At 40.0% G+C, this 23334-nt stretch overlaps 2 protein-coding genes across 4 annotated transcripts; one reads left to right on the top strand and one right to left on the bottom strand.

Moving 5' to 3' along the window:
* Positions 1–975: 975 nt before the first annotated feature.
* On the bottom strand, positions 976–10546 carry znf362b (zinc finger protein 362b). Of its 3 annotated transcripts, none has more exons than XM_030054920.1 (9): positions 10347–10546; positions 8186–8249; positions 7610–7871; positions 6939–7010; positions 4722–5040; positions 3845–4069; positions 3239–3317; positions 2821–2979; positions 976–1797 (listed from the first exon to the last, which is right to left on the bottom strand). In XM_030054920.1, the coding sequence occupies exons 2-9, from the start codon at positions 8246–8248 to the stop codon at positions 1681–1683; spliced, it is 1296 nt and encodes a 431-aa protein (XP_029910780.1). In that variant the 5' UTR covers position 8249; positions 10347–10546; the 3' UTR covers positions 976–1680. The 3 variants fall into 3 exon arrangements, with proteins under 3 accessions (XP_029910780.1, XP_029910778.1, XP_029910779.1); XM_030054918.1 differs by having other exon boundaries at positions 6906–7010; positions 10347–10545; XM_030054919.1 differs by having other exon boundaries at positions 6906–7010; positions 7610–7844; positions 10347–10545.
* Positions 10547–11249: 703 nt separating this feature from the next.
* LOC115361508 (tumor necrosis factor receptor superfamily member 1A) lies at positions 11250–21715 on the top strand. Its single transcript, XM_030054897.1, has 10 exons — positions 11250–11462; positions 12237–12336; positions 12468–12614; positions 13555–13686; positions 13868–13955; positions 14563–14726; positions 15126–15293; positions 16038–16075; positions 16326–16434; positions 19473–21715. Exons 1-10 carry the CDS (start codon positions 11397–11399, stop codon positions 19880–19882), a joined length of 1422 nt encoding a protein of 473 aa, XP_029910757.1. The 5' UTR covers positions 11250–11396; the 3' UTR covers positions 19883–21715.
* Positions 21716–23334: the final 1619 nt, after the last annotated feature.

Genomic DNA, 23334 nt, shown 5'->3' with positions numbered 1-23334 from the left:
GAGAGAAAGTTGAAGAGGCAGGGTCTGTTGTTGGCGTAAATGTCTTTTTTTCAGGCCAGTGGCTTGAGTAATACGGTTTTTGTTTGTTTTTTGTTTTTTTCTTTTGAAAACATACTATATACTGTATATGTATTTTACATTATTCTCAGTTCCATCTCAAACATAACGTCTAGCCGTAGCACCTTTTCCTAAGTGCCCTGAAGAATACAGGGTACCCTATTAGTACCATCCAGAGTAACCAGAGGTTAAAGTTACAGTAAAAATACAACAAACAATACTGTGTACAATGAAAAGAATACTAAGTTAAAAAAAAAAAGAAAAAAGAAATAACATCAAAGGAGAAGCATCATCTCCACATTAACTTTTAATATAGGCCTATGGAGTATGACTTATACTGCAGTTCTTCTCAAATGGGTAAAGCTTGTTAATATGATTACATGGAGTAAAAAAAAAAAAAAAAACTTAACTGGGTCAGAGTAGCTGTACAAGAACTTCACATTTTGGTCCATTGGTTAACTTGTAAAGATGTTTTTATTTTTTTTATTTTTTTCACTTGACTAAATTTTTATTTAAAGTTTTTATTTAAAAATGAGAGAGCTGAGCTGGCGTTGGTATGTGTGATGAATTCAACTTCAATTAGCAACAGCTTAATACCTTTCATCTCTAACACTTAGAAACATCATGTCTGTAGCTTAACTGAATAAAACAGAGAACGCTGATGCAGGATTTCTTCCTCAGAACAAGTTTAAGGTTCATATGGCACTAGTTAACTAGACAGAGTGGAAATAGCAGTGTTTCTTGATCATACGCAATGATCATAAAGGTGCCGTAAAAATGAACATCAAATACGGAGTGAAACATTTGGGAAATAGTTAAACATTCAGCTTTTTTGCCTTTCGTGTTGCTTAATTTCTTCCCACCTCAATTAAATAACACACTTTCTGAATACAATCACGCATTTTTTTTAAATTTTTGAATAGTCATCTGCCGATTGCCTTTCTTCAAATTTAGATGACCCTGTAAATGTGTACTTGCACAGAAATGTACGTAAAAAAACAAAGCTAACAGAAAAGACTTTCGTTTCGACACAGTCAGTACTCTTAGCTGCCTCAAGTAATGCCTTTTGACATTTCCATCCCACAAGATTGAAACAATTTTGAGTCAGAACCACAAGGCCTAAAAGTGCTTTAAGATTATCTTTGGATGTCTCCAGAACACACCCAGCAAACATTGTTTTTTCTTTCGCAATTCTTTAAAAAGGGCAAATATCATCTGGCACATTTTGGAAACCCATTACATGGAAGAAAACAAACAAAGAAACATAAAAACAACAACAACAACAACAAAAAAAATTCAATTTGACGGCCAATGCATCCGGCAGTTTACATGACGCTTACGAAAGTGCTTATTAAATCTGACGTAAGACATTCGTAGCCACTTGATCCTCTGGACAATATCTAGCTGTATTATTACATTCACAAAGATGCGCTGTGCTCATTTCGACAGACGGCCTGTGTCAAGACGGATCGAGGGGGTCCGTTTACTGAATCTAGCACTGAATGCTTATGTCAGCTGTCATATGCTATGTAAGCCTTATGTAGATGGCCGTGTGTGCAGGGCCCCAAAGCTCCAGCCTTACACAGACTGTGAATCCGACCTACTGCTGTGTGGTGGTGGAGCTCAGATGAGGGAGATGCGTATGGGAATGCTGGGGGATTCGGTCCGCTGAGGTGACTGGTGGCTCACTAGGTGCTCCACCACTGTGTGTTTGGACATGTGCTTCATAAGGTAGGTTTCCTGCAGAAACAAAGGACAGCAAATGGTCTAAACGGAACTGCATTCATTTATAGGCAAGGCTTGAATTTGTGCTGTTCTCTGTTTCTCTTGGGGGAGAACACCGCATCTGCCTGCTTGCTAACATCTGGACTCTTCCAACAAACTTACATTATACCTCATGAAATATGCCTTTTTTGTAATTGCAGTTACCTTATGCTCAATCTTTTGCAGGATAAACAAGTTTAAGCAAAGGAGGCCGAGGGAAGGAGATGGAAACAACTGCTCATAAGGAGGCACAAAGTGAAGCATGTGAGCTGAAAATTTGCACCTCGAGTGAGAAATTTGCCTGATGCAGTAAAGCAACAGCAGGCTTCTGCTCACGTGCCTGTAAACTTCTCCTTCCATCTGGTATTCAATGTGGAGAATCTATTTGTGACCAATGACATCTGCAGAACAAGTTTCTAAAAGCAAGAAACTGGTAATGCCAGCTGCCATGCTGGCACAAACGGATCAATAAGCGAGCATGAATAATAATAATTTAAAAAAAAAAAAAAAACGACAACAAAACATAATGCTGAATCATAGTTTCAAGTCACCTACAATCATTCCTCACTTTAAAAAAATGGAGTGAACAAATGTCAACTAAAAATAGCAATCATAATGGCTGCTATGATAGCACTAGCTGATTTCTACTGTGTTTTAAGTGCTATCAAACACAACAGTATGTTATCATTTTCACTTCTCAAGTCAAGTGATGGAATTTAAGTGACTAAAATGAGACAAGAGCTGGCCTCATTTACAGCAGACTCTTAGATCCTCATGGCACATGACTGAGAACCCTTGATCTACTCCATCAGGAGGAACTTATTCTATTAAAAATTCAACAATTGACTCAGTTGGGCAGTTACTCTTGTCATTATTGTTCAAGTTTCTACTGCAAGGAAGACAGCGGGGTCATCTTTGTATCTTATCAACAGTTTTATGCATCTATCAAAAGGCAGACAAAGAAATTTCAACCATACACAGAGTCTGTGGTTTACTTACTGAGGTGTATGCCCGGCCGCACATACTACAGCAGTAGGCCTTCGCGTTTTTGATGGCGTGCGCTGACAAGTGGATCTGCAATGATGCTGAGTCTGAGTAGGCACGGTAGCAGTTGGGACATTTATACGGCTTATCTTTGTTGTGCTGCCTCTGGTGCGACTGTGGAGGAATAAACAAGTTGTTAAAAAGCTATATATATATATATATATATATGTGTGTGTGTGTGTGTGTGTGTGTGTGTATATATGTATATATATATATATATGTATATATATTTCAGAGATCTGCCTTGTGATCCTGCTCAAAAACCCACTGAACTTGTTTTGTGTTTTTGCTAAACCTATCTCTGTTTAGGTGATCGTGAGGCGATACTAATGAATGTGTTAACCACTATCACCAAACTGAGCTGTGTGCTGACCTGGAGGTTAGAGAGCTGGGTAAAGGCCTTTTCACATCCGGGGTGGGCACATTTATAAGGCCTGTCACCAGTATGGATTCTGTAGGGGAGGGAGTGGATGAAACAAGTTAGAAATGACTCATAATATCTTGGAAATTTTGCCTGCTGAGGAATAAGGACTTTTAATGTGGAAAATGATTCCAAGTAAAACCCACAGAGGGGCTACAAAGGGCGCTATGGTTAACCCTGCTTTCACAAAGGATGTGATAACTCCACCTCTGTGCATCAAAACCTCATTTCAAAAGTTCACTGCAGACAACCCCTGGCACTGTATGTTAATTAAACCCTCAGACACCCTCATCAAATAGACACGATAAGCTGTAAGACAAGTAGGGAGCCAGGAGTACCAAAAAAAAAAAAAAAAAAAAAAATCAGGAAATTTAGATTATAGCAGTACCAGAATTTCACAAATTACACAACAAATCATTGATGACCATTGGATGTTATATTCTAAATATATCATTATATATCAAGCAAAATAACAAGGTCATTTTTTGTGGTTCCCTGAATTCCCCAAACATCAAGTGTGAGCAAACCAAGTCCTTTCAGAAAAAGCCGTTCTGTCACCTGGTGTGCTGCTGCAGGTGTGAGAGCTGGCGGAAAGAGTTCTCGCAGTAGGTGCAGTGGTAGGGCTTGATCCCCAGGTGGATGCGCAGATGCTGGGCCAGGTAGGAGGCGTTGGCAAACGACTTGGAGCAGTGGGGACACTTGTGGGGCTTGGCCTCCGTGTGAGACTTGGAGTGGATCTGCATCTCGGACTTGGTGAAGAAGGTGAGCGGGCACACTTTGCATCTGGGTGATGGAGGGACACAAAATGGGCAAATACATCTGGGTCAGGAGATTTTTGTTGTTTGCCTGCAATAATGTACCATTAAAGCAGCATTTGAAGTCAATGATTATTTGGTAATCAGAGTAATATATAATCATTACCAGGACTGTGCTGTACATCAGTGTTGGACAAAATCAAACATCACCATAACCAGACACCTCAATATTGATACTGCTGCAATATTGTAGGGATGACTGCTTGTGCCTTCATAAGATATTTATACGTAATCTTTCTGATAAACGATCATTAGTAATGTGCATATGATAAGCAGGTAGAGGCAAATAACAGAACAGCAAAAACAGTCTTATAAGTTTGGAAAACAGCATTCCAGTAGGAAAAGATAACAATTTCACTGTATCTTACAAAATTCAAAATCTCAGATGATATCTAGTCTCATGTCATGATAGGTATAGTATTAATATGTTGCCTCGCTATACTGCTGTGTTGTACCATTGCTGTACCAGTTAAGAACATGTTTATTAAGTTCAAGACTAACTAAGGCTAGACATGCCTGAGTTTGAATCACAAATGGAACTCTAAACTGCAATCAAAAACTGAGTAGAGTCTAATTCTTGGACTTGGACAAAATGTGTGCCTGAAAAAATAATGTCTAACCTGTAGGTTTTGCCCTCTTTGGGTGCAACAGTGACACAGCCTTGGTCAGCTAGGATGGGGTAGGGCACCACCAACAGAGGACCAGTGGGGTTTTCAGCCTTGATCTTCTTCCGTCCCCGGGGTGCCTTAGGTGGGGGGCCCAAAAGTCCCGCCAGGCCCCCGGCTTTCATGTGCTCCATGCCAGGACCGCTGGCCAGCCCAGAGATGATGTTCACAGACGGGGCTCCACCCAGGCGGTTCTGGCTGCCCGAGGTCGGAGTTGTGGGGGTCAGAGCCTCGGAGGTGCTGTGGCTGTCCGGCCGGGACGAAGGGGTCAGACCTGTGGTGGAGGACGCCAGAACTACATGAGTACAAACTAGTAGGCCCTGCGTTGACATGTAGCTTGATGGTCTTTTGTATGAGCTCAATGAGTCCATGGGGGATAAAGTCAACTATTTTGCTAAGCAGATAAAAAAGATACTTTACTCCTAACCCTGTTCTGTATTACTCTAACAGCAAACACGCAGCACAAAGAAACCTGTCAATGCATTAATGATAAGAAGTCTTCAAATAACTGGATATTAAAAAAAAAAAAAAAAAATCAAGTATTTTTGCACATTTTAGTACATTTCCTACACATAAACTACTTTTAAAATACTTTTTTTTTTTTAATGTGTACTCAATCTTATTACATTTTGGAATCAGGATATAAACCTCCCTTAAAATCCCTTAAAAGTTTGAATTTAGTTTGTTTTTCGGGGACAATTTTCTGTGAGACGTGTGCATTCTGCACTATGATTTCCTGAGTGCAACAGTCTATTTTCCTTTAATACTTTTTATGAGAACTTAAATTCAATAATACATTTATGGAGCTACAGATACTGTGCATGAAATATTGGAAATCAACCATGATGCCATCAACTGCTGGAACCTCTTCCCTGACCACAGCTATAAAACCTTAAATGACAGGACATTTTATTTAATCATTTGTTTAATTCATTTAAAGGCATAAGTATCCCAAAGTTTCCCCCACCACAGAACAGGTGCAGTGGGTCACCTTGCTTTAAAGAGCTGCCAACCAGCCTAAAGGAGTTCTGCTTTAGTGTCTGCTTTAATGGAGTTTACCCACTCATCATCTCAAGGCTGTTTCAGAGGTTTTGCCAAAAATAACATTCTGCTAGAGAAGCTCTAAATACTAAAGAAATAATATGTTTGAGATAAAAATATGAAAGATAGATTTTCATATTTAATTTTGAATATTGAATTACTGGTAAACGTTACATATCAGCAAAACTATAAGCTATCAGTGACTTCAGTCTAAAAATATTAGTGCTGACCTGCAAAAGCCTATATTGGTTGGACCCTACTCACAGCCAGTAAAACCATCACTGTTTCTCTTAGTTATTTTTACCCAAACATTGTTTATGCAGCCTCGGACTATTTACTGCCTGTCGAGTTCACATAGTCTCTGCCCGTTACTCTGTTGTAAGCTTCAAGAATTATGTCTCTCTTCTGTAACGTTTTTTCATATTTTTATCTCTTCAGTGTAAAGGTACACAATCCCAAAAAACAACTGGACACACCATACTAGCTTTGTATGCCTGAATGCACACTGAATGCTCAATGTATATATTTCTGGAGTTACATTTACAGTTGAGCTGTAGCTATTAATTATTTCCATTGCTTTTTTCCCCATTGTTTAAGGAATTAGTGTATAAAGTAATGGCAAGTGCTCATCAGTAGTGAGCAGAGCCCAAAGTGATGCCTTTAAATTGCTTCCTTAGTCTGATCAGCAGCCCAAAAAGTATTGATTTTATGACATGAACGTCGGAAAAAAGCAAATCTTGGCATCTTAGCGAAGCTCGAATCAGCAAACGGTTGGGATTTTTACTTGCTGAATTACAAACAATTAAGCGCTGATCAAAAATATAGTAAAATTCTCTGAGTAATAAATAAAATATAATACATAAAATTTTGGACACTTGACTGACTAATCATTTCTAAGGTAAAGTTTACCATCAATATGTCTTGTTCTCCACATGCTGTACATATGTCTGTGTTGCAAGGTGAGTGGCTGAGATGTCTCCATGCCAATTAAACCATGATAACACTGTATGTGGGAAATAAAGACATTCTTCTGTCTGCCACCAGTTTAAACAGCGTCTGTCTTCCATTTCTCTCCCAGAAAGGAAGTGACTGCGGTACCTGAACGATGGTTGACTCTTCCAGGTTGCTCACCAAGCTGTCTCATGTGCCAGTCCTCCCACAGTCCTTTGGCCTTCACTGCTGCCTTGTCATCCATGTTTCCATCTGTGAGGTAACAGCCGTTTAATTAGTGCATATTAAACACTGCCCTGATGCAGAAAATTTTGAATCACACCCATCTGCAAACCTCATACTGTCATGCTGTGTGAGGACAAGTGATCAATTATCGCATCTCAGTAAAGTGACTGTCACAACCTTATCACATCGGTTTCTACATTAACACAAAACAATGACACAATAAATTAAATGATATAAATTAAAACGAGAGGGAAATGAGGTTTCAGACTTTGAACTCCACATGTGTAGCAGCCCGCAGTGTAATGTGAAGTGCTGCTCCTATATCATGAAGAATTTATCTACCCTGTTCAGCGGCAAAAATGAAACCCTCTAGAATGTGCCATTCTCCCACAAACAGTGTGAAATCTTTTTTTTAGAGTCTATGGTGTAAATAGATATCCAGTGTAAAGAAAAAAAAAGTAGTCTCATGCCAGACATGATGGCTGTTTCTACCTAGTTTATATTACAGACTATACAGTCTATAGCTCATATATACATGGGAGGAATTTTGTTTTTCACCTCAGATGTTTAAAATTAGGCATCTGTGGATGAGGAATAATCTTCAAGCAGTGGAGGTCAGACTGTACCTGGTCCAGAGCTTGAGGCGGGGCGGGCGTGTAGAGCGATGTCTGGCTGGCTGGAGCCCTGTGGCTGCGGGTGGTGGCTGGGCACTGGCTGGGGCTGGGGCTTGGGCACCGACATGCCATGCTGCGCGCCACCATCTGAGGGCGAGGAGGGCACCAGCAAGGGCTGCTGGGACGGGGTGGAGGTAGGTGGCAGGTGGAGGGGTCGGATCTTCTCAGCCATCAGCTGCTCCTTGATCTTGTTAATGAGCACCAGGTTATCCAGCTGAAAGGGTTAACGGGTCATGCTCAACAGAAAACAGCCACCGTGTGTGAATGTCATTCACGCCTCAAAAACACGACGCGGGTCAGCAGCACTGACTGGTCCAGCACACACTGCAGGCTTCAGATTGTCAACCATGAGAAGAAACTGAAGAATCCTCAATTTGAAATGAAAGTATTTTGAAAATATAATTGAACTGTTTAGATCAATCAGGGACTGGAACTAAACAGCTGAAGACATTCACACATGGACACAAATATGGCAATGGAGAATGGAAATGCTACAGTCACTAAATGTTAATAACAACATGGACTTACCTGGCCTGGCATAGAGGGAGGTGGAGGCCAGAAATAGGGGTTGTTGAATCGAGGCTCTGCCATCCTGAAAATTTAATTTTTTTTTTTAGCAATAACCAGACATTCAACATTATGTCGTAATCCTGAATGAAAAGCCCACATTTATGTATATCATATAATTCATACAATGTATAACATTATATGCATAGCCGGGTATCGGCAAACTCCTCATGATACAACATGAATGATATGATGTATGATACATGAGTAACAACACAATTTCTATCAACAGAACTGGCATAAAATGTATAAATGGCACTTAAAAAAACAAGCTGCAACATAAAACCTGAGTTGACTAATAAAATATACAGGATAGCATATGATAAATGAGGTGACAATCTGATTTAACAATTTAATTCAAAATTTCAATTCCTGTTTATTGAGCAAAAAACAGAATTACAATACACTTAACACAATGCATTTAAATGTAGATGTCATAACATCACATGAAAATGAGGTGCATAAGAGTTACCAGGTATATCAATATAAGATTACTGCAAAAATAAATAAATAAATAAATGAATGAATACATAAATACATAAATAAATAATAATAATAATAATAATACTGTGACACTCAGCTGTTCTGATTTTTTTGCACAACTATAACTCTGACTGCAAATTTGTCCAAGTCAATGGGAATCAAAGGGGAGATCTGGCACCAAGCTTTGTTATGCTCAGTTGTACAGGCTACTAAAAAAAAAAAAAAAAAAAAAAAAAAAAAAGACATGGGTTACAGTGACAGCTAGGCCTTTGCACTGGCAGATTTTCTCTTTAAAGATGAAACTGACGAAATGAAGTTTCATGTTAACATCAAAGGTCAGCCCCTTTGCATTATCTGGTAGCCCCCACCCTGCACATTTAACTCCATACTTTTGGGCTTGCACATTCACTTTCATCTGTAGCACTGCAGGATCTTCACTTTATTAATTTATCTATCAATATTAACCATTAAGGGGTATTTCAACCTAAAAAATGACTTCTACATCCAAGCATTTCCAATGTATACAATTTTCTATCACTTGTTCCTATTGTAAGGTATCCTAAATAAACTACTAGTTATAGTGAAACTTATACTAATCATGATAATAATGATAATAAATCGGCCTGAAAGACGCACACGGGGCTGCCATTGTGAATGTCAAGGTTACATTATGGTTGGTGTATAGTTTTAGCTATTACACTAATTACTGGGCTTACGTAAATTACAGTGCAGCGCGAGCCAAAGAGTCACCTGTTCTGCAGGTCAATCATCTAAATGTCAACAGCAAATGTCATTTTGACGCGCCGACTTAGACACACGTCGTCTCTTATGGCATTAGCTCACTTAGCATGGATATTTCAAAGCCAGTAATGTTGCCCAGCTCTCCCTTTTGTCTGACTGTGAATTCTTGGAAATAAGTGGACGTCGCTGCATTACAGAGAAAAAAAGGAAAACGCAATGGAAAAACTTTGAATTCTTTAACATTAGCACATCCGAGCCTCCTCGGGCCATCTGTAATATGGAGTGATTGAGCATATAGCGGCGCGGCCCTGCCTATGCGACTCAGACATTCTCAGACAGTTTTGTCAAAACATTTCCAGACAAAAGAGAAACAAAAATGGCAGCCTTATTTTTATAAGGCGGGACGCCATATTCTGCAGACCCCGAAATTTGGAACATGAACATCTTGTGTGGGGAAACGAGGAGCCGACGCGGACACAAAGGTGTGTTTATCATGTCAAAGGCATGAATGATTGTTTACGGCGAATTGCAGGTTTGAATAGCCCGGCCTCCCCACCTCTTAAAAAAACTGACACTTCCTACAACAACCATGCCCTGCAAAATAGCACGGAAATGGACAAGATGCAGGCTCGACCTAAACACACCGATAAAACAACAGCATCGATGCGTAAAGGTCAAAATACAGCGAGCGCACACTGCCTCGTCCACCGAAACACGGTGTAACATCTTCAGCAAAATTCACTTTTTGATATTATTATTTTTTTTTTTTACATTCTGCAACTTTCTGACGAATCAAGGAGCAGCAATTGCATTTTGTGCACAATGCACGCATATCGGAGATTATTGCCGGTTACGGATCTGCACAGTTATGAAGGCGACAAAAGACGTGCACAAATACCTTATGTCCCGATTGCAGATATTGTCTTGCGAGTACAGCTATAATATAAAAGGTTGATGTTCTTTCTGCCTGCCTCCAGTCGAACCACCGCTTCCGGGTCGCTTTGTTCACTTCTGGGTGCTGCAGGCTCACTCAGACACGGGCGACTCTCCTAATACTGCTTTGTATTTTGTCATGACCCACTTTATTCATGTTTTAATCAACACAGCACATTTATGTAGCGCATTAGGTGGAATCGTAAGTCACTGCGTACTTAATTTGGCTGTAGACTAAGATTGGAAAGAAGCATTTTTTTTTTCCATCAATGAATGAAAAAAAAAAAAAATGTCTGTGGTCCAGTCTTGACTAGTTGTTTCAACTCAGTGAGAGCTTCATGGAAAGCGGTCTGCTTTTCAGTAATGATGATCTCCATAAGCCCACAAAGCACATTCATCTTGTGAATAGAAACCCTTAATGTGTCACAGGGTACACCGCACTTTGGATACACTTTGTTTGGTAGCAGGGTTCAAAATTTGAATTTATGCAAAATTGCATACCTATAAATATACAACAGTCCTTTCAAACAAACTACCCCCCTTCAGAGAAAAGAAGAAGAAGAAAAAAAAAAAAACATACAGTGAGTCCTATCCATCCACTGTATCTGGCTCATATCAAATATCCCATGTTATGTGATCATGCATTAACCACATTATTGTCAGACTGATACAATGGAATTAAAGGAAAAATTCCCAGAGAAGAATTTGTCTGCTGACGTATTTTCATAACCACCAATGGCAGAGTCAGCGTGGCGGGTACATAACCTCATACTACCCCCTGACTGTATTTCCTTACCAAACCGTTTCTGTGAACAGTAACTGCTAGTCCTTTTATAAACACAAGCTCTCTGTCACTCATGACGCGAGTGACTCAGCTTCCAGGGAAATTAGTACATGGCTTGACCTTACAATAGCTCAAGCTCACGGCTCAGTTTGCACTGGTGTGGTGGTGATGGTTTTTCTTTTTGTGTGTGTTTTTGTTTTTTGTTTTGGGATGATCTGACCAACTGAGCAAATGCCCATCTCACCTTTATCACCGAGTTGCTCTAAGGCCTATTTTTCCAAGATGTCCTTTCTCTTGGTAAGTATTCAATTTCATACATGGATTTTTCTGGATATTCTGCATAACTTGTTGGTTCAGGGTTCATGGTATTAATGTGGTTTCCTGTGAGAAACATTGAAATAATCATCCATTTTGTGGTCATGAAAATGAATCGAAACATTTCTTATCATTTGTGAGATATGAATGTTTCAAGTGATTTGGTTTTCAATGGTTGTTAATGGTTGTAACTTCCAGGACACTTTCAGTTCTTGTATATTCTGTTTTTATTTTGACATTTGCCATGTTTTTGTTGGTCACATTATTATGTAAATGACTCCAGAGATTGATCTCCAGAGAAAGAAAGATATATATACATTTTCAATCTTGTGGCTTCAGTTTTTAAGACATAAGATTGAGGCTAGATCCACAGCTTCTTATTGTCGATGGTGAGACTCTGCTTGTGGACGATGGAGGTGTTGATAACAGGAAACCTCAAGCTGTGTGTGACTAGTGGGGTCTTTGTTAAAATGTCTTTAACAGGCATCTGGCTTTTGCGGCAAGGAGGAAATGTCTGTACGTGCACTATGTGAATGACCCGCTCGATAGCAAAAATTTATTTGATAAATACGTCTGCACACTGAATTGATGTCCCCTCAAATTTTACTCAGCAGTGTTTCCATCACAGCTGTCCTTTTCCTGGCACACAGGAACACTTTTCGTGTCAAGTTGTCTGTCAGGTCACACAGATTTGTCAGCAGCTCCCTCCACATCCAGTACCTCAGATCAGCAAACCCAGACTTTTTTGTTTGTTAGGTTTGGCCGCTGATGCTAGCCATCCTTCCCACCGGACAGAGTTGCACGGAGGAGATGCTGGTGAATAACAGAACAGCATGTTGTCGCATTTGCCCGCCTGGTAAGTTAAAACAAATGACCACAAAGTCTTGCAATACATTTACAGTGGAATCATCATGTTAAAATATGTCAGATTTTCCATTTGAATGCTATCTTTTTCCTACATTTGCATTTCTCCACTGTTTTCCACAGGCTATTATAGTTTGGGAACCTGTAACGGCACTGAGACAACAACGAATACTGCAAAGTACAGATGTGAAAGATGTTCTAATGGCACATACACTGAAAGACAAAACTTTATTGAAAAATGCCTTATGTGCGCCCCATGTCCTAACAAAAGTAAGTGCCCTGCTCAAACGTTATTCACAGAAAATGCAATGCTAGTGACGAGTAGGAGTTGTACTGTGACAATAGAAATAGCAATTTAAAAAAAGAATTAATAAGATTTCCAACACATTTTATTAATTCCTGTTGTTTGATGTAAAAAAAAAAAATCCATCTCTATGAAAGCTGCTGTCATGTATTTGCTTCACACTAGCAGGGAGCTCTTTAATTCCATGAACAACAAAATGACTGTCAATGTAACCCTAAAGTTTAATTAGGCCCGAGCCCTCCATCGGAGAAAGGGCCTATTGTTTTTTGGAGTTGAATTTCACTTCAAAGAGAAGTACAATAGAATTTCACATGTGAAACATGTTGCTGTGATGCCCAGGGAAGTTTGTTTGGTTAAAATTAACCTTCACTTCTGCTTCCCATGGCCTGAGACATGATTGAATAGTTTTTTTTCCCACTTCCCAGTTTGTCTAATGTACAGCCACACAGAGAATGAAATTGCAAAAGACATAAAAACAAACAAACAAACAAACATAAACGTGCCTATGATGATATCACCGATGGGCTTTGGTGTTTCAGGTAACATTATATGGTTGGGAAGTGACTGCACAGCCATTAAATAAATCTCTCTTGAATGTAAAATCTTTGACGAACATTGCACATGACGGCAAAAATGACAGCGGCACGGCCTCAAACTGCTAACATCCTATCAGCAGTTTGTGTTATGTCCAAGATTACAGAATTTGTTCCATAGCAGCAACACACGTGAATCCATTAAGTAAGCCGTATTCTGAATTTTAGCTCTGTTCTATCTGAAATGGATTCAATCGGTACTTGGGATAACCTTGCACTTTAATGGAGAGTGTGAAAAGCCGTGATCGCCCTTCTCAGGACTGTGCCTTCACACTGTGGACTGAGACAGAGACGCTGTTTGCTTTGTCTCCAGGAGGACAGATGGTCAAAAAGCCCTGCATGCACAACAGCAACACAGTTTGCACCTGCAAGGAGGGATTCTTCAACAGAGGCTACCATAACACTGAACTATACTGCGTCAAATGTTCATTTAAGAACTGTGAACGTAAGTGAAGCCAGACTCAACCAAAAATAGTTGCATCCCAGCATATTGGGATTCATAGCTGCCACATTTGTCATATTCAGACCGAATAGAAACACTCTCCAATTGAGGCTGTATAGGCTGGATTATATTTGAATTATATTTGTGTTTCTTTTTTTGTTTTGTTGTTTTTTTCCCCCTCCAGATCCAAATTGTGCTGAGATGTGTCCACGGGTATTATGCAAGCAGGGCTTTTATCAAGACAACATGAAAAATTGCCAGCCCTGCCTAAGGTGTGATTTCTTACTGTATGAGGCAAAACATAACTGTGTTTAGACCACATGCAATCCTATACTCACCTCTCAAATTTCGACAAACGGTTTAGCATTTAATTGGAAAGAAAAAAAAAAAAAAACGAAACCCACAGCTCTTTTGATCTTTGATCTTTTCACTGGCATTTAGTTTAGGGTTAGGGTTAGCATTAGGCTTTCTGCTACTGATGTATTCAAAGAAAGCCTACCATGAATTTAGGTCAGGCACACAATGACTTCCTGTCACCGTGAAGGAAAGTTCTGCAATTCTTTTGCAATTTCCCAAACTTCCTTTCACGTGTTTCTCAGGTTCTCAGGTTGTGCGGTTTCATCAAGGCCCACTGCCATGTGCACTGAGCGATGTTGCTGCAACTAAGAATCACAGCATGAAGGCAGTTTTGCTCAAAGTGTCAGGGTGGCCACGGCAGTAAATAGTTTCAGCTGTGGACATAAAATAATGCCTTGGCTTTCTTTTCCTTACAGTAGGCATATTATAACTTTTGACTGTCCATTTTTGAGAGTGTGATAAATCTGTTGTGAAATTCCACTGTTTTCTATAATAGTGTCTCATTATTATTATGTCTTTCAGACAAGAATGCATGCTACACCCAGAATGTAAAAAGAATTGTTCGACTACTACATCGACAACTACAGCTACAACAACATCTACATCTGCATCTGCATCTGCATCTGTGACTACAGTTTCAAATGGCAATTCACCAAATCCCCAAATCAATCGATTTATAAACACTTGTTAGTTCTTAATATGAATTAATATATGAATTAATATTATACAAGTCACAATTTGTCCTTCACCTTGCAGAGTGTTAGCAATGTCCAGAACATTTTGTGTATCTGTGGTTTCATAGTTTTTGACTCAGCCATTGGGCACTAATGTATAACTTAAATTCACACTAGCAGTGGATATGTAATGTGTAATGAACGTTCTTTCCTCTTGCTGCACCATCCATGGAATATCATGCAGGTTAACACAGGCGAAATTGCAAGCTTTCCTGAATCTTTAATGTCTCATCTTATCTGGTGTAAAAGTGTTTTGCTGTTATTTGGTTTTGCTAATTCTGTTTAAGGTGATTGCACACTCGTATGTTAGCGGTGACAGGTGGTAACGATAGTGTTTGCTCGTGCCCACAGCAGACTCCCATGCAGCCATGCTGATCCTGCTGGTGGTTCTGGTCACTGTTCTGCTGCTAGTCAGCCTGTGGCTGTTCACCAAGACCTTGGTCCACAATCCAGACAGGTGGCACTGCTGGTGGAGCTCCAACAAGGAGGGAACATCTTCTGAGAGATGCAAATTCAATGGTATGACAACTGGCTACTACTTACTACTACTTACCTGCCTCTCTCAAATTGAATTTTGAATGGATTTCCATCTGCTGGATACGTGAATGAACACACACACACACACACACACACACACACACACACACACACACACACACGTAGCATACCTCATAAACAAATGCTTGAAAAACATTTTCGCTACACTGCAAAAATGACCATTTTAACACGTCATTTAGTCTTCAGTCATTCGGTGTAATATCTTATTTTTTCCTTAAAATAAGTGAAAAAAATTGCCACTGGGATGAGGTAATTCAACTAGGGCAGAATGTGGCAAATCAGCCAGTAGAAAGAAAAGGACACTTAATTGAGATAAATCCTGGAGAATAGCTGACTAACATCCAAAACAAGTCGGATTATTTCATCCCACTGGCAGATTTGCCACCTCACAAAAAAGTATGCTTTTTGTGACAATAATATTTCAGCAGTTGGTTTAAATAAAACAGAAACAGTAATGTTATCAGGATAGCTTTGTGGTTCAGATGCCATTAGTTTAATTTTGTCTTGTGTTTGGTTACAGTTTCTTATCTACAAACACCTATGCACAAGAATTACTGCAAGTATTTTTTTTTTTTTTTTAGACTGACAAGCCAACAGAATCATCAGAAACAGAGATTAAAAGAGATTATTTTTTTTTATTGCTGTCATGCAGTTTTACCAGCTCAAACAGGAAGTCTTGTGATAACATCTGTTTCCTCCCAACAGAACACCAGTGTCATCAACCCAGCAGCGCGACCACACTGGTTTGTGCTAAGTTTCATGCTTTTCATGCTTTTCATGTTCTGTAGTGGTTTACTAATGTAGGCGGACAGTGAGGGCTTTGGAAAACACGTTAGAAGGTCAATAGAAACAACTAAATAATAATTTGTAGAGGAATTATCAGGATGATTTAATGGGGTTTTATAAAGGCTGACCAGTGGCACACATCATGGGACATTTGAGTATTTGCTACCTCAAAGATTTTAACTTCTCTGTCTTGTTTTTGCCTCAAAGACACTGAACATACATGAAGAAATTCCCTTGATGTCTCACTGTCAGAGTCAAGCCATAGCAGACCATTCATCCCACATCACCCCACTTGTGCTGGACACAGAGGGCAGAGGTAAAGTTCAGTAGTTTCTGTTTGACTCCTCTTTGGGGCTGTCAGTCTTGTCACCTTGGCCAGTTTCAATATTGCTCTGCTTCAACACTGATGTTTGTGGATAGGTAAGGCACAGAGAGATTTCACTGGTGATCATTGTGGTCAAATGATGGACAAAAACAAAGCAGCAGAACTACTTAACGACATCATGGCATTTGGAATTTTTACGACTTACTTCAATTCACCGAAAAACAGCGTTACATCGCGGTTAAATATGAGTGAAGCTCTACCTCTCCTTCTGCCAAAGCTTTGTTGAGCTGCTGTGTTTAATAACCAACCTGCGGAGATTGGTCATTGTTCTGCAGCTGTCCTGTGTTCAGATCCAACCTTTATTTTAAATCCTACTGTAGGTCCCAAGGTTTCTAAAGATACTAAATACGTCATGCTGAATTACGGAGAAAGGTGTGTAAAAGGATCGAGGTATTTTCTATTTGATATGATTATGCAGCCATAAAACAACAGCGTCTTGACTTTTGATATTTCTCGTAGTTTGAATTGTTGCAACTAGCAGATACAGAATATATATGACACTGTCACACAGTATGGACAATTTTTTTTTTTTCTAGCCTTCAAAGGGAAATTTAAGGGGAAATCAGAGTTTAAGGGGATAAGAGGAACATCAACCAGAGGACTGGTGAAATGCACTTTTGGGGAGAGCTGTTTTTAAAACAGCAGGAGGAGACAACACACGTCATCAACCCCCATAAGAAAATTCTCACCCAGCGACTGTAGATCCCTTCTCATTGTGCCACACCGCCGTCTCCTGTAAAGAAATCTGAAAAAAATATCATACATGTGTAGTAGGATGGTTTCAGAATCAGAGCCCTTTTCATCTTGCCCTTTCATCTTTGCATGCAACTTATCACTAATCAGCCATGTGGTGCAAAGAGTGGAGGTGGAAACTAGGAAACTGGACGCCCTCACTTTTTCATGTCAGTCAGCAGTTCTGCCTTAGGGGAAATGGCAAATCAGATACTCAAGAGCACTTTCTCTGCCTGTCCCAGTTACTTGAGGTTGATCTACACCCTTCACGTTCAGTTTGTTTAGTTCCTTTGAAATTTTTTGCATCTACACGTAGAGGTGCTATTTTTAGAATCTAGGGTGTGAAATGCTGATGTTAGATTTTCTGCCATTTTTTTTTCTTTTCATCTTTACACTCACTTCGTTTGTCAGAATGTATCACTTGAGGCTTGTGTGTTTATTACTTTGCTTTTATACTTCTCTAGTTACTGATTTGCTGATACAGCCAAATGTAGCTTCTGAAATATAATGAGGAAATCTTCCTCATTAAAGTTTTTAGGCACCACTTGATTACAAATCCAACTTAATCCCCTGGCATATGTGGTGTCACGTAATTGTGTCTTGTAGTGGTGTTACTCACTGTGTGGCTGAGCTAAAAATTCCCTTCTGTAGGATGAAGAAGGTGCTTCCTTTGGTGACATTTATGTCTGTTTAGACAAGGTGGGACTTTTGTATGTCAGCCTCGCTAATGCGGCAGCATTGGGGGAAATTTCAGTTGATAGACACATCATAACAAACCTGTAACCAAATATACTCTGTCCGATTTCAGCCACTACCTGACTCATCTGTTAAAGCTAGTTGCCCCTGCTAGTCTGTTAATGCAATAATAACAAAACATACCGTTTTCATGCTTGTTTTTTGCACTTGTTTTGGTATATTCTGTTACTGATTCTTTTCATATTATGGTTAGAAGAACAGAACTGAAAACTGCAAAGTGCACACTGTTTTTTAAAAATGTATTTATAGGAAAATCCACAGTAACACAGTGTAAAATTTTCTTATTTTGAAAGTGACCATTAGGCTGCAGGGTATATCGTTTCAGCTCCAACATCGACGTGCACATGTGCAGTAGTCACAATGCAGGACATTTGCAAGTCAAGTAAAGCTGGATATATACTTGCTATTAACTTCACATTCATGTGTGCATGATGGCTTTCTCGCTTGTCCTGCGTCAGGCAGTGCACATGTTCAGGTAGTGGTGCACTCCTTCACCAGAGCACATAGTGAACTGATCACTGTGCATGCGGTGTCACCTCCATGTGCTCATGCATGAGACACAGCTACCGTCATAGATAAGGTTGCCTGGATGCTAGAGGCACGTGTTCAGGCAGTCTTTGTGCATGTAATTCTGTTGTCAGCAGCACCATGTGCTGGTTAAAATTAAAAAAAAAAAAAAAAAATGACTGTCACATGGTTAGCACTGTCGCCTCACAGTAAGAAGGTCCTGGGTTCGATTCCCACCCAGGATCCTTTGTGTGTGGAGTTTGCATGTTCTCCCTGTGTCTGTGTGGGTTTCTGCCGGGCACTCCGGTTTCCTCCCACCGTCTAAAGACATGCAGGTCAGGTGAATTGGAGAAGCTAAATTGCCCCTAGGTGTGATTGTGTGTGTGGATGTCAGTGTTTGTCTGTCTGCCCTGTGATGGACTGGTGACCTGTCCAGAGTGTTTCACTGCCTTCCGCCATATGTGCGCTGGGATAGGCTCCAGCAATCCCCCGCGACCCTTGTGAGGATAAGCGATTTAGAAGATGAATGAATGAATGATGAATGACTGTCACAGGGCTGGTACATGCCATAATGTCAGACAAAAAAGAAAAGTTAGCAATATCCAGATCCGTCTATTCTTACATCTTGCAAGCATATAGAGAAATCTGTTTGAGTCTGACCTGGAGATTTTTACCATCCTCTGCTGCACCAGGAGCCCTGTTTATCAACCACCATGCAGATTAAGCATACATTTGAACATGGTTTCAACATCACTAAAAATTGTACATTACATGTAAAAAAACACACCTGCAACACATAGGTGTCTTTTATGACGTTTAGTTTATGTTATTTTTCCCAAATACCTGTCCATATACCCGTTGGCACTCTTCCTCTTTGGACACCTATGGCACATGTGTTGATAGCTATTGTTTTTCTATTGTTTATGTCTATTTGTTATTATTATTATTATTATCCTGTGATTCTCTTCTTTCAGCCCTCAGACAAGAGAAGCCATCTGAGCACTGGCCTGCCACCGTCCTCTATGCCATCATTAAAGAGGTTCCTCTGCGTCGGTGGAAGGAGTTCTTGCGGCTACTTTCAGTGGCTGACCAAGAGCTAGAGCGGGTGGAACTGGAGGCTGGCTTGGGCGTGGGCTTTCTGGAGAAGCAGTACCAGATGCTGAGGCTGTGGAGCCAGCGGCCTTCTGCAGCTCTGGACGACATCTACGCAGCCCTGCACTACATGAACTTAGCCGGCTGTGCCCAGCTGCTGCAGGAGAGCATAGAGCAGCTGCAGTGGAAGAGCAGAAGTGAGGTTTCGCAGCCTTCAGAGGTTCAGCAGGCTGTGATTTCACCAGGCCAGCGTAGGACAGTTGAGGCCAAGGCTGCACCTAATGAACCGTGAACATGTCCTTGAGGAGAGAGACAATAGTTCAACCATGGCTGCCAGTGCATAGGACTAGAAACTTCAAACCGCAAACCACAAAAGACAATGCTGGATATTGGCTGTAACAACATTACAAGTGACCCAAGGCTGAAGAACAGAGATATCAAATCAGCTGCTACTGGATTCTGTTTTTTCTGACTTCTTTATATGGATGAATACGATCAGATGCATGTAAGTATAAAACGTTGCCTTTATTAGGCCAAAACCATAACAAGGCGTTTATGGAACCAAGCCATAAGACATTTGTTTATTTTGCTGGCAAATGACTGTTTTAAATGGAGAATGTACGTATAACATGATGGACTGGCTGCAGTGCAGCATAAGCTGCAGAACTTGAGCTGGGAGGAGGGTTTTCCCCAGTGGCACATGACATTTTTGAGGCATCTGTAAGAATGACATCAAGATCACCTCACAGTTTGGCAGAACTGTACAGAGAAAGTGAATGACTACTAACACTCTTCTTTCACTGAGCAGGGACTGTCACTTACACCCCCCTAAGTTCTCCAGTGACACCTCATAGTGGGCAACAGTGCAGGGCTGTGGTTTTAGTTGGTAGTGCCCAGATGTGAATGTGTAACTGTATGCATGTGTGACAAACAGGAATGTGCTGAAAAAGAGTACATACTCTCAGCAAAGCTCCCGTGTATAAATTAACAAATAACAATATTTTATCTTCAGAAATTAACCCACAGTATGGGTTACAGGGTGTATCCTATTGTTTGGGTTCTGTTAGTAGAAGCTGGTGCTTCCCGTTGTTTCAACATTCAACCTGTCAGAGTAAAAAAACTGTTCCAGTTTGAGTATTTAATGTGCACATTACACTTCACAGGAAATATAGTCTATATAGATGCCCAAATAAAGTATCTCATTTGATACTTTATTTGGGCATCTGAAACATGAATGTCTAGCATTAGATCTCAAACATTACTTCATTTATGCACGTACTCTCACAAGGGAAGAAGAGTGAAATCCCCGCAGGATGTCAGACTTTCCTTCACATAGATGCAGCAGTATATTGGACTGCCACACAGCGCCTTTGTTTCCTCACCACACTTATATTCCATTCAAGTCAGTGGTTTCACTGTTATGATGTTAGGGTATCTCACTTTGAGAGTTTTTTGTTTGTAAATTGTATTACTGTCAGTAAAAAAAAAAAAAAAAAAACTTGGACACTCCAAATGATCGCTATTTTTGTATTTGTATTTAAATAGAGACCTGTTTTTTCTGTTACTGACCCCAGAGAGATTTGCCTTTGTATTGATTTTTTAAAATTATTTTTCTTATTTTGAAATAAATTCACTTATGGACGCTTGCATACTTTAAAAATGTGGTTATCAAAGTGAGGTCCGGGGTCCAGCTGGGCTCCCACAGGGAAGTCCAGATGGTCAGTAGAAAAGAAAAAAAAAAAAGTTTAATTTCACATCTAGCGACTAGCTCAATTACTTGCTGTGGCTATTACTGTATAAGGATGACTATTACATCACAAAGAGTGTTTACAAGTTTTGCATCAAATCAAATATGGTATAAATATCCAATGTGTCTAAATTATAAAGCATAATTTATATCTTAAATGCAGTTACACATATCTATTTAGAGGGTTCTAGATGTGAAAAGGTTTTGGAGCCCCTGCTTCAGGTGATCTCAAGTGGAATATGGTGCTACTGCCAGAACTCAGGGTTTGATTTCCATTGAGCCCACCCATACCAAAAATGTATGCAGTCATGGTATTGAAATATGCCTTGGGTAAACGCGACCACTAAGTGTTGTATTTCCTGTGTGAATAAAAAAAAGTTCCTGGCCACAAGATGGGAGTGTTGGCTGAATTTTTGAAGTGCAGCAGCTGGTGTGCTCCCTTTATCTAGCTCCCCTTATCCCCCCATACAAGAAGAATGTAGACTACGTGTTTGAGGAGCTTTTATTCTTGAGGTGGATTAGACCAATCTCATGAATTGCAAATTTTACCCCAGCACAAAGAACGGTGCCTACAGCTGCCCATGGTCCATCCTACTGCAATATGCTGCCACTGACACAGGAGGGAAAAAGAGAAGATCCCATTCAAAGAAAAAAATCATCCTACATTTCACAATTTGGAGAATGTCTGAAGTTACCAAAAATGGCCTAAGAATGAATTTAAACGTAAGTCAAAATAAAATGCGGACTTGTCAAAACTGTAATCGGTAGGCTAATGTGATCCCAGGGATTACTCAGACTCAGTGATGTATTCTGATTACCTTCAACTAGTTTCATATTTCTTTGGTAAAAAGAAAAAGTGAAATTCTTCGGAAAATGTGGGCTATAAACTTATTTTTTTTCTGTGACGCGTTATATAAAGACTAGTCTACCTGCTACAATGTGTCCCACTACTCTCGTTTATAATTTAAAACAGTTAAAATTGATGTCTGTAATCACACTATTATCATTACTTCTTAAGTAAGGCAATTCAGGTAATGTGACTTTTTGTATTTCCTTTTTTGAATGGAATGATACAGTCAAAATTATGAAACAACGGAAGTCTGTGAAAATCTTTGATACATATTTTGTAACTAATGTAGCGTTCTTCTGCTTCCGATGGGCACGAGCGTTGTCGGTTTCCACTGGCAACCGGACCCCTGCGCACGAGAACAACAGGTCCACTCCGCGCTCGTGCACCCATCCCGACAGGCCATTTAAGGAGAGAAGACAAAGGAGCTCAACGTCATGTGAGGACTGTGTGTATGTTTGTTTGTTTGTTTGTGTTTTATGGCGTTGCTGTGTTATTCCCGGTGAGAAGTTTTGCCCAGTCACAGCTCTGTTGTATGAACGCACACCGTGTTGTCTTGGTAGCTCTCAGCCCGGGGGCTATTGAATTACAAAAACGGGGCTCAGGTTCTGTTTACAGTCCCGGGGAGTTCAGTGGCAGAAGATGAACTGACATCGGTTAAGATGTTTCCTATTTGAAATTCAGAGGTACAAAGTGGCGGGTTGCGTTTTGTCCAGCTTTGGTTAAGCTGCTATTTAAACTGGCAACAAAGGCCAAAGCAGAAACGGGGGCAGGTGAGTGAAATACGGGACAGGGAAGGAAAATAATCCACTTTCACAGGGGATGTCAGCTTGTATTGTTGATCCGAGGGAAAGCTACTTAGGCCAACACTGTAGTCACTCCAACAGTAACTGACCCAAGATTTTTTTTCCCATAATCTGGCCATGAAGTATAACCACTAATTTATAATTGTTAAAAAAAAAAAAAAATTATAGTGTATCAGTGACTAACTCAACAGAATATCCCTAATCAGTTCCTTAAATTTATCCTGCAACAATTACACACAATACCCCACTTAATTTTTCCCTACTTTCTAAAATTTCACCTGCATTTGGTAGTAAAGGCTGTACTACTCTGCATTGTAACAAATGCTTCTTTTTATCAAGATGCA

This window comes from Myripristis murdjan, chromosome 7, assembly GCF_902150065.1.
Source record: "Myripristis murdjan chromosome 7, fMyrMur1.1, whole genome shotgun sequence".
NCBI classification, from domain to species: Eukaryota; Metazoa; Chordata; class Actinopteri; order Holocentriformes; family Holocentridae; genus Myripristis; species Myripristis murdjan.
This window is presented reverse-complemented; position numbering and strand designations above follow the sequence as displayed.

Bases quoted from the DNA above. Each gene is read 5' to 3' on its own strand.
- znf362b (XM_030054918.1), bottom strand. From the start codon at position 8,248: ATGGCAGAGCCTCGATTCAACAACCCCTATTTCTGGCCTCCACCTCCC. The intron at 7,011-7,609 runs GTACAGTCTGAC...GTTACCTCACAG, and splicing joins CGCCTCAAGCTCTGGACCAG to ATGGAAACATGGATGACAAG. The intron at 4,070-4,721 runs GTTAGACATTAT...TCCATCACCCAG, and splicing joins AAAGAGGGCAAAACCTACAG to ATGCAAAGTGTGCCCGCTCA.
- LOC115361508 (XM_030054897.1), top strand. From the start codon at position 11,397: ATGCCCATCTCACCTTTATCACCGAGTTGCTCTAAGGCCTATTTTTCC. The intron at 13,687-13,867 runs GTAAGTGAAGCC...TTCCCCCTCCAG, and splicing joins TTCATTTAAGAACTGTGAAC to ATCCAAATTGTGCTGAGATG. The intron at 14,727-15,125 runs GTTAGTTCTTAA...TCGTGCCCACAG, and splicing joins CAATCGATTTATAAACACTT to CAGACTCCCATGCAGCCATG.